The 11,720-nt window shown below is 38.1% G+C and overlaps 1 protein-coding gene across 2 annotated transcripts in view; it reads right to left on the bottom strand.

Annotated features, from left to right (window-relative positions):
• The window catches only part of ARFGEF3 (ARFGEF family member 3), a 189,846-nt gene that overhangs the window by 98,550 nt on the left and 79,576 nt on the right, over positions 1-11,720 (bottom strand). For both annotated transcript variants that reach the window (XM_017848989.1, XM_017848991.1), the window contains 3 exons: positions 8,107-8,229; positions 3,718-3,760; positions 1,157-1,235 (listed from right to left, as the gene is read on the bottom strand). In XM_017848989.1, the coding sequence (XP_017704478.1) occupies positions 1,157-1,235; positions 3,718-3,760; positions 8,107-8,229 (245 nt within the window). The remainder of the gene's footprint in view (positions 1-1,156; positions 1,236-3,717; positions 3,761-8,106; positions 8,230-11,720) is intronic.

Here is an 11,720-nt window from a genome sequence, read left to right on the forward strand (position 1 = left end):
TGATCTTTAGACTTATTCAACCTACACATTTGCTACTTTGAATTCTTTGCCTTATATCTCCCTATTTCCTCTCCCTGACCCCAACCCTGGTATCACTATTTTATTTTCTATTTGACCTTGAAGTGCCTCAATAAAGAGAGCTTACTTTGGTCAAAATATAGAGGTGACTTATAGGAACAACAGAAGAATTGATGAAGAAACCATTTGGCAACAACTTCTAAGAGCAATTCTAAGCTTAGCTTAAAAAATAATCCTAAATTTCTGAGAAACCAAAAGCCAAACAAATTAAAAGATGAGTTTCTGCAATGTTTCCAGCAAAGTGAGACACCTCATTCTTGCCTACAACTAGACTATTTCTCCCAACTCATTCCTGCATTTAAAATTCAGCAAGTAAGTTTTCTGCATTATCAGATGTCCTAGTTACAAATGAATGATAGTTTAATGTCTGTCATAATTCAAAGGACACTTCAGAATTGTAATGTGTTGAAGAATTTTGCAATTCATGACATATGTAGCTGGTAGAGACTTTTCATCCCATGTTGAAAGTCTGGTGTTTTATGACTTGGCTTTACTACAGGTGCACAGGTTGTCTTGTTAATGACTGCACAGAAAGATGGAGCAGCAGGCATCACCTAAGTGAACTCAGATATTAATTGATATGCAAAAACAAAAGTAAAAGTCAGAGTAACATGCTCTTTTTAAAGCCGGTTGTGTGAGCTCATAGGCTCTGGAATGTTAGAAGAAATAGAGATAAATTACACAGTCCAATGCTGTCATTTGATAGAGGAAGAAAGGGCAGCACAGTTTGATGAGAAGAGTCACGCACCGGGACACAGCTGAGATCTGGCCGAGACAGGACCGGCTCTTACACCAACTGGCACTCAGCCCAAGATTCTTCCCACTCAGCTTCATGCTCCAGGAAGCAACTGCTCTCTGTAAGGTCTTGTCTTCCCATTGTCACATCAGAAAGTTATATACTCTAGTAATGGTATTTGGTTATTTGAATTGCGCCAAATTTCAGAATATATTCCTTAGTAAATACCAGTGTTGAGTCCCTACAATCTTATAATCCATAATTTGAAGTGATGCTGTAGACAAAGGTTATTTCAGAAGGAGACCACCAGTAAAGAAAAGCGGCAATGGTTAGGGCACTTACTTTATGGCGGTTTGCAGCTTCTCACATAGGACGGTGAGTACAGAGACAACATCATCACAGAGGGACTCCACTGTTGACCCTTCAAAACAGAGGAGGTTACAGGCATGAGACATCAACAGGGGGCACGACAAGCTCCCTGAACCATCCTTCCCATCCTCCACTTTAGATGGTTTTTGAGACTGAAAAGATGATTTTCAGATGTGGAGAAGCCCTTAGGCCACCAAAGTGATGATCACAGAAATGATAAGAATTAAGCGTAATTATTCCTTTTTTTGTTTTTTGGAGGCAGAGTCTCACTCTGTCACCCAGGCTGGAGTGCAGTGGCACCATCTTGGCTCACTACAACGTCCGCCTCCCAAGTTCAAGCGATTCTCCTGCCTCAGCCTCTCAAGTAGCTGGGATTACAGGCACCTGTAACCACACCCAGCTAATTTTTTGTACTTTTAGTCGAGACGGGTTTCACCATGTTGGCCAGACTAGTCTTGAACTCCTGACCTCAGGTGATTCACCCCCTCGGCCTCCCAAAGTGTTGGGATTACAGGCATGAGCCACCGCGCATGGCCTATAATTATTCTTTCTAAAGCAAGACACTCAAAAAGATAGTCCAGAAAAAAAATAATAGATTGTTTCTTATTATCAATAAAATTCACTCACACTTACCAAAGGGAAATTAGTAATTTCAAAAACATCATGATAGACAACAATTTTCTTAATATTTAGGCCAGTGGTCTATGTGTGTATTCCCTATTCTGACCCTTTAATTTCTGGGTCTTCTGAGCTGATTAGAATAGTATCCCAGAGAGATAAAATAAGGTAGCGTGGGAAAAGATGGGCTTTGGAACTAACAAATCAGAGAAAAATGGGGCGAAATAATTTAGCCAAATCTTTACCTACTTTATTTGTTGAGCATCTGTAGGGCACATGGTCTTTGTTGATACTGAAGCAATAGTCGATATCAGAAAAATAAAATTTCCCTCTAAATGTGCTCTAGTTTCCAGAGGCTAGAACCAAAACTCCCACAGAAGCATAGTGGGAAATTTGGAATCTGTTCAACTACATGTCAAAAACTGCTGATTGTGTGAGTTTGGGCAAACTTCAGTTTTTCTTCCGTCAAAATGGGATAAATAATACTAATTTCACAGAATTGTCAGGCTATGTGAAACAGCAAGTGGAAGCATTTGTTCCTTAAAATAAAAACCTGTAAAGGTCATTATAAATGTGGCTCTAAGTATCTGATGAATGTATAAATGAATGATGATGGTGACGTCAAGGAAGATGGAGAGAAAATGGCAAGCGTGTAAGATAGAAAGTAAAGTTGGAGGAAAGCAGGGAAAGAGAAATAAATGGCTGTTCCTCAGAATTAAGATCTTAAATGCAGCAATAAAGAAAAGAAATGATAAAACATAGTTTAAGATTAATAAAACCCACACAAGTAGTCCTCAAGCTCAATTTTAGATAAACATTAAATGAGTCCCTCTGTCAATTTTTTACTATTATATATTTTTAGCTATATTCTTGACCAAGAAGACGCAGACCTCCTTTTTAGTTTATAAAATCATCCTACATTAAAGTGAAACCTTTATGAGAACACCATAGCCAAAAAGAGGAAAGGAAGATGGAACATCTTAGCGCATGTCACTGAGAGCATCCAACTGAACAGGGCACCTTCCAGTCCGTGGCCCAAGAATGTAGCATCATGGGACTGAAACAATACACTTTAGTGATGCTTTAGAATGTGACTTAAGGCGTGTCTCTTTCTCATTTCTTTCAAATACTCTTCCTCTCCTAGTTGTGGCTGTTAAGCTGTTTCTCTCCTTTTCACTCTCTCCCTTTTTTTCCCCTCCTCCTCACCTCCATCTCCTTCTCACTATTATTAACTGGCAAATATAATTGAAAAGCAGATTTTTCCAATATTTAAAAAAATTACTCAGTCTCAATTTCAATTTTTTAATCAGATATTATTTTTGCATACTTTCAGAAAATAGTATCAAACCTGTTTTTAAAAACTAAATTGCTGGTTAATTATATATGTGGACTTCTATATTTTTTTCTTTTCCTGTGGGTCAGAATGAAGGTTCCTTAACTTGATTTCAGCTGATCTTTAAATTGAGTTGTCTGCAAGTGGCCCTGTGAGATGACTCAACATTCTTGTCAAAAAATTGGTATTTGACAAACACAATTCTGGTGCAATAACACTGTATGCCAATCAGGTTTCTACAATCTTCTATCCAGTTATTCTCATTTTAGCAATTAAACCTGACTTCATGGAGAATGAAGTAACTAACAAAGCCAGCCTCCAAATGAGAGGTATGTGAAGTGTTAATTTCCCTCACAGAGTTGGATCAGGAACAGGTGTGGTTGGCATAAGCGAATGTAGGAACAGAAGAAAGACAGCAGCTGATTAAATAATGCCACCTAAGGCAAAGCCAAGCACAACCTCCAAGAGAATGGTAAAACAACCCGAGAGCTCCTAGACATCTTTGTACCCCTCACTCCAAACACTCAGTAGGCATTCTCACAGCTGCTTTAAAAACTGAACTAGTACAAATCAAATGCAATACCTTGATTCCCGAATTCCTGTGGGACATCTGGGTTTTCAATTATCTAGTAAGGGAGATACACACACACAATTAGGAGATTCAGGCAAGAAAAATCCTGACTCTTTGACGCTGGGAAAATTCTAGGACACAAAATGGCTTCTGGAGTGTCCTGGGCTCAGCTACCTTGCCTGAGCACACCCCCCACCCACCAGCTCTTGAGAGCATTTCATTATTCATGGTGTTTATGAGAAAAATTATTATCTCTGGAACTGAGCTTATCAGTTCCCAAAATAATTCATTTAAGAGTGTCCTCACAAACATGTGGACATGCCTCGTGGACACTTCCTGGAAGTTTAAACCCTTTGGTGCACTTAAACTCCCAGGATTCCAGGATGCTGGGCTGTGAGCTGGGGCAATGCCTGCCTAAAGAGATGAGTTAATTTCACACAGAGAACAACCTATTCCAAGGCTACAGCTGACACTGTCCATGGCCTCTAATAAATACAGGCTCTTGGGCATAAGCAGGATTAGGTTCCTGGACTTCAAAATACAGGTACAAAGATAACCACTGGTCAGAATCTCCATCTTTGTATTTGATGGGGAGCATTTTAACTGTACCGAGCCAGCTGCTGTTGGCTAGGTACATCCAGAACTATGAGGGCAGAGACAGAACCATGAGGGAAGGGAAAATAGGAAGGAAAAGACATTTACAAATAATCAGACTTACTTCCCATTGCAGGGATAACTCAGCAACTACTGAGAAGAGACTAAGAAGGTGACACTTTATTCTCCCTACCTCTTTGCACCAAGAGATAATAAGGAGGTATTTTCATGCCAACTAATTACCGGACATGTAACTCATCCCATGGTGCTAATTTGATTTTTAAACTTGTTACAGACACATATTTCTACCATTCTCTGTTCATTAATTTGCAAGCTCAGCTGCTTCCACAGCAACTTTTGTGAAATGTTATGTCAGTATCTACAGCTCAGAATGGCTAAAGTCAAGTTGAGAACAACACTTTCTGGAGGAAACACATTTGAGTCATATTTAAGGGTAGGAGAATCCCTCCATCCTTCAGCCCCAAATATTTAAATGTAGCAACTCTACTTTTTGAAATTAGTAATTTACAACTTAACAATAGCTTAGGTTACCTAAAATAATTCAATAATAAAGCTGGATAATATGTAGGATTTGTGATGACACAAAATCAAAATTATCATCTGTCCTGGGGTGCAGCTGGGGATAAACATTAGGTTGAAGATACACATCCTGCTAGTGATTTTGGCATTCTACATTATTTATTTTCTTTCCACTGCATTTAGCCTTCCTAATTTTGTGGTGGCCCATGATGTCTTTCCAGTTCATAACTGAAATGAGTGACTGAGGCAAGTATCTCAGTCAATCGAAGTTTATTAAGACAGCTTTCGGGCACACCTGGGAAAAACGCGAGCTGTGACTGTCTGCACCTGTGGCTGTTTTCTGCAGAGGCTTTCAGGAGGTTTTACATTTCAGGAGGTTTCTACATTTCCTTACAGGAAGGAGGAAGGCATGTAGGAAGGACAGGTAGGCAGTAATGCAAATCGTTACATGCTTGTGAGATTTTACTTAGTGCCCAGTAAATCTAAATTTACATAAGGTGAATGTTTGAAGAAAAAAAATGGGAGTAACAGAAGAATCAATTATGCAGATATCTCTGGGTACATAGAAGAATGATGGATCTTGTCTTTAAAGATGGGCTTGTAATCAACATTATCAGTGTGGAATCAAACAGACTTTAGTTTTAGGAGCTAGACTTAGATTGCGGATCTAAAGTTACAATAGGCATGTTCTTTTTTATGGGAGGCCAGCAAAGTTTGACTTAAGAGTGATCTGTGGGGGCAGTCATTTGGATATGCCTGAGGCCTCTTACCCTTCTGAGGTGGTCTGGCTAATGCATAACGCTAGTAGGAGCAACTCATTTGGAAGAGGGTATTACATGACTCAGCCTCCAGGCTTAACCTTCTTGTTGGCATAAAAAATTTGGGGGTCCTGAGATTTTAAAAATTTTCTTTTACACAGTGATAGGCCGTGCTAGAAAATACGCATATCTTCCCAAGGGAATGCTCAGTGTTCCCCAGGGGAATACGTGACCTCTTCAGAGCAAACCTCTCCATTCCTACAGACGATTCCACTTTAAGAGCTTTAAAAAAAATACCTAAATTCTTATGTGACAAAACTTACGTCTCCCTCCATTGGATATCACAAATGCTTCAAATATCAGCATCCTGAGAACTATGTTTTCTGGGACATGGAATTACATCTCCAGGGACTGCATGAGTAATAGAAAGGAAATAACAGGAAACACCAATTTTCCACCTAATTTGAGATCTTGCCTCCGGTTGGGGTGAGTCCAGATGGTCCACGATGAGCAGGACCAGAAGGCCTTATTAGCCACATAATACCCAGGATGGAGACAGACAGCCTCTACAGTATCAACTGCACCTCCACAGCCATACCTTTGCCATTCTTACAGAAGAGCAGTATGAATTAAAAGGTTGGAATATTTGACTTGAAACCTAATACTCTCCTACTTAAAATTTTTAAAATAAGATTAAATGAACTCATATAATTGAAAGCACTTTGAAATTACAAAGTTTGATTTTAAATGTTTCATTTTAAAATATTAAGATATTATTCATAATATAGTGTTTGGTTCAATATTTCCATTAGCCAAGGATGAAATATGAGTGTATTATTATAAGATTTTCTCAACATCTTAGATTTACATCAATTAAAAACTTTTTCTCTTAATACGTTTTGATTTTATGTATTTTAATTTCTTTTAAAACTAAATACTCCCATACTAGCCTATTAATCCAATCCATTATAAATGAAAAATTTGTTTTTAGCAAGGGGGGTAAGCTAAAGTATGAAAATATCTCAAGGGGGTTAAAAAAAATTTTTAATAGAAACTTGGGGAATTGGATACAGCAAACAGAAAAGGAAAAAAAAATCAAATTTGCTTTTTCAGATCTAGCGGTTTGTTTTCAACACTGCTGCCAGGGAGCACATATTAACTGAGACTTTGTACTTGCGCAGTCAGCTAGGAGACCAGGGGTTTACTTTTCTGGCTCACTTCATTGGATAGCTCATTCATTTTTAGAGGGTTCAGTTTCATCTTTCTGAGCTTCACCTTTCTCACGGTTTAAAACATGAGGGAAAAAAGAATTTTGACTAGATATCTCTTAAGGTTTCCCCTCAACTCCGTGATTTTCTAAAAATTTAGAAAATATTGAAATTAAAAATTACAAATAGTTGAAGGTAAATAAGAAATCCTAATTTTTATAAACTTAATTTCAGGGAGATATCTGGGACTTGCTAATTGAGATTTTCTTTTTTTTTTTTTTTTTTTTTTCTGAGACAGAGTTTCACTCAGTCGCCCAGGCTAGAGTGCAGTGGTGTGATCTCAGTTCACTGCAACCTCCACCTCCTGAGTTCAAGCAATTCTCCTGCCTCAGCCTCCCAAGTAGCTGGGATTACAGGTGTGCACCACCACACTTGGCTAATTTTTTGTATTTTTAGTAGAGACAGGGTTTCACTATGTTGGCCAGGATGGTCTCAAACTCCTGACCTCAGGTGATCTGCCTGCCTCAGCCTCCCAAAGTGCTGGGATTACAGGCGTGAGCCACCACACCCAGCTGTAACTGAGATTTTCTATTTGAATAAATAACAAATGTCATTTCAGAACACTCCTTGTAGATTTCAAAATGATTTTAATCTAAATTATTACACAAAACACAAAACACCAATTTTGAAGAGGAATCACTCTCTCATTAACATTCCCAGAAGATAATACATACAAGGAGCTAATTACATTTACATTTTCCCCTGGAATGCTCATTTTAGACAATCTGTTCAAGTTCAGAGCAAAAAGCTCTAATGGCCTTTGACGATAGAGAGAAGACAAGTTAGTTCAGTTTCGCCCTGAAGGCCCCAGCAGGTGAGGGAGGCCTCCTGCCACCATCTTTTAGTTAACAAAGGGAAACATACCCAACCTCAAAGCATGTAATAAATTATATTCATTTTTCTTAATTTCAAATTTACTTCCAATATTTGTTAATGTATCACAATATTTCTAATAAAAATTTTCAGTATGAGAAGTTTTAAAACAATGATTAAAAAATAAGTTTTAAAACAATAACTCAAAGAATTACAGAAACTATGAGGAAAAGCAATTCTCAAAGCTTTGGGGTGAAACAGGCAAACATCTAAAGAGCTTAATGTATACAAATAAATGTTCTTTTAAAACAAGCAAGCCCTTCCTACTGTTTTCAGGAGGCAGGCAGCCCTGGCAGGAGGGGCCCTCGGGTGTGGGATACACAGACACCACCAGGAAGGTGATGAACGTGGGGGTGTCACAGACTCACCGTATTCTCCTGCCTCTGTCGTAACTGTAAAGTCAAGTCACTCAGCATTTGACTGAGAGTCGCCCGCACAGCAGTGTTTATGCTACGCTGGTGACAGCTGCTTATGTATGTCTCAATGCATACCTGTTAAAGAAATAAGACAGCAACACATATGTCTGCAGGTATCAGCTTATTACCAACATTCTTTGGGATTAACCAGAGAGGATATCAAATCCCTCTTAGACAGAAAGTCAGCCTGATTTAGGACTGGTTATTACTAAATATAACTAAATATATTTTAAATCCCTGGAAATTTGTTTTTAAGCATATAGGAAAAATAGTATTTCCCTAAGGAACCACTCTTACAACCTGTTCCTCTAAGCATGATAGGAGAATGCAAATTAGTGATTTTTAGATGTGCCAAATAATTCTATCTAGAATCAACTCAGATGGCTGGAAATTAATCAGAAAAAGTTCACTTGGTGATGAAATATAACAGAATTTATTAACTCCCAGGTTGTGCAGTGTGGGAAAAGGGTTAGCAAAACCCTTTCTCCTGCTCTATGAATGAGTTTGACCTTGGGTCAACCCTCTTGCTGTGTTCTTCTGGAAATTTCATAAAGGCAGGACATCAGCTGTGTTACTAGGTAACATGGCTTATGGCAAAAATGTTTCCAAATTCCTATGCTACATCTGAATTGGGAGAACTGTGAATCAACTGTAAATACCTGGTGGGTAGCCACAGGTTTGGGCTTCCCTAGCTGTACTGACTCTTCGAATTGACATGTCCTCTGCAGGAACTATGCAAACTCTGCTAATAGAGTTGTTTCAGAAATATTGGTCCTATTTGGGACATAGGGCTTCTAGACCAAGGTGACTGCACTCACCGAGATGGCTCTCATCTCCTTGCATCTACGCTGTCACTTGAGAGCCAGAGGTTCTTCTCTACGCTGCTGTGAGGACCCCTGGGAATAACAATGCCTAACATTGTCCTGCTTCTGTTTCCTGTCCTGTGTCCTGCAAAGTGAATATAACACCAAGGGTGGCCTATTTGGATCTTGCAAGTCTCCACGTCTAGTTGAGCCTAAAAAGACCCGGTGGTGGCTACTACATGGAGAAATCTCAATTAGAAAAAAAAAAAAATCCCTCATTTGATAATATGCTGCTAAAAGTCATGACTTTTCAGATTTTACAGCCTCTAATTCTTCTGGAAGCCACAGGGATGGGCATGAAAATGCATGCTTTAAATTTGCCTACTTTTTTTCTCTGCATATTCAATTTTACAAAGCATATTTAGAGACACAAGAACAAAAAGAGGTATTTAATTTCCTCAATTATTTCTCTAGGAATAGCTCCAAGATTATCTACAACGAAAATCCAGGGTTCTCACCTACATGGCAAATTTAATTTGATGATTGACAACTGAGACGGGCAAGAGACTACATTTTAATCTTTTTGCTGCTTCTGCTTAAGCTGGGGAATTTTCTGCCAGGACTCATGTTATCTTTTTCTTTCTGCCATGCCTTACTATGTTTACCTAGCAGAATTAACTACGTGAACATAAATTTTTTTTAAAGTTTAATTTATCTCCTACTGAATGTTAATATTTCAAAGGAGCATTTGAAACTGAAAATAGTATTTAAAAAAAAAAAAAAAAAGGCAGTCTTCTCGACCTGGACAAAACCCAACAACTCCCAAACGTACATTTGAAAGTTGGCCTAGATTAATTCATTTCATAGTTAAAGAGCAAAAGCAAGTTATAAAGTATTTATTTTTCATAAAAGTACTTAGGGCACATGACTTTTAATTCATTTTCTCAAATAATCATGGATACAGTGGATTTGAAGATACAATAATATGTGCATGCTTAGGAAAAAAAGGTGTTTTAGGCCAGATACGGTGACTCACACCTGTAATCCTAGCACTTTGGGAGGCTGAGGTGGCTAGATTGTTTGAGCCCAAGAGTTTGAGATCTGCCTGGGTGCAATGTGGCAAAACCCTGTCTCTACAAAAAATACACAAATTAGCCGGGCATGGTGGTGCACACCTATAGTCCCAGCTCCAGGCATGGGAGGATCACCTGAGCCTGAGAAGGTAGAGGCTGCAATTAGCCATGATATCATGCCACTGCAGCCTGGGTGACAGAGACCCTAACTACCCCCTGAAAGGTGTTTTAATCCTGAAATGCTTCTACTTTTGCATGTGATGAAGTGGTTTTAAAACTTTGAAAATACATCTAGAGACCACACTGAATCACTTTGATGAAGCCAAACTCTCCATTGTGCATCATTTGTACTTCATAATTTAACAGTTTTCTTTAAATCTTACATTTTCCCCAGAAATCTTTGTAACTGTTGATCTTTAAGATCTCTAAGCTCTGCCATTTTAAATTTATGGGGGAATTGTAAGCCTTAAAAGCATTACAGATGAAAGAGGAGCTATTTTGAGAGCTGAACTACATACTTAATATAAACTCTCTTGAATACTGAGAAACATATCACTACACAATCTGTTAAAAAATTACATCATTCACTTTAGACTCATGAAAGAAAGTGCACGCATGAGGAATTAGATTTTATATAACGCAGTGCTGTAAACAGACAAGAACTTTCCAAATAGCTAATGTATATATATATATATATATTTAGTTTTAATGCCAGCACTGTTTTTAGTGTTTAGTTGCTAATACTATACATATAACACTTGGACATGACTTATTGCAGGAGGCATTTTATTCAGGGAAAAGGTAAGCATGTTTACTCAGCTAAAAAAAATTATTAATTTAAGAAGCCCATTTGGCTAAAGTTGGGAGTATAAAGACTGAATATGACAAAAGGTATCCCATTAAATATAAAATTTACCATGTATTTGATGCTATGGTTATCTTTAGGTACCCAGAAAGAAATGCTTTCTCAGCTATCTTGGCATCTTCTAAAGGAAAGTTTCTTACACTTCCTGTAATAATATATTGGCAAACTACTAAGATTCATAGAACTAGAGCTTCCATTTTTAAACCTATTCATTGTATTCAAGACCAACTATTTTAATGTTTTTCTTCCTCTACCTCAGGGCAGTACTAAATGAGCACATTGAATCAAGGCAGCTAAAAGAATACCATGTCCAAAAGCAGGCTGAGTTTCTGGGACAGAGCTCATCAGTTTCTTCTTTTATTCTGCCCATTATTGGTTCTACCTGTCCATACTCTTTGCTTTCATAAAGCAGAATCAACACTGGGAAAGCCTAAGTCCTGCACCTTTGCCAGAGGCTTAAAGGGCCAAGTCAAATACCTTGTGAAAAGCCCTATCGGCTCCTGATCACAGGGAACACACAAAGATGCAGGGCAATGGGGAGGTTATAAGGGACACTTTGTGATCATTTCACTGATTTGTAAACATCCAGCTTTATAATATGCTAAACAGAACTGAGAGCAAATACAAATGGTTAATGATACAAAATAAACCCCAAAGGTAGAAGGAAAAAGAACAGGAAAACACAAGTCTGCAGGCCATACATAAGCAATAAAAGCTTTACATCATTGAGTAAGTAGACTGATAGATAATAGTAGTAGGTTAAACCCAGGGAAAAATCACTAAAGTATTTAACATGAAGCAGCACAGTGGAACATAGCATCATAT

Source organism: Rhinopithecus bieti, unplaced genomic scaffold (genome assembly GCF_001698545.2).
Source record: "Rhinopithecus bieti isolate Rb0 unplaced genomic scaffold, ASM169854v2 scaffold_31173, whole genome shotgun sequence".
Lineage (NCBI taxonomy): Eukaryota > Metazoa > Chordata > Mammalia > Primates > Cercopithecidae > Rhinopithecus > Rhinopithecus bieti.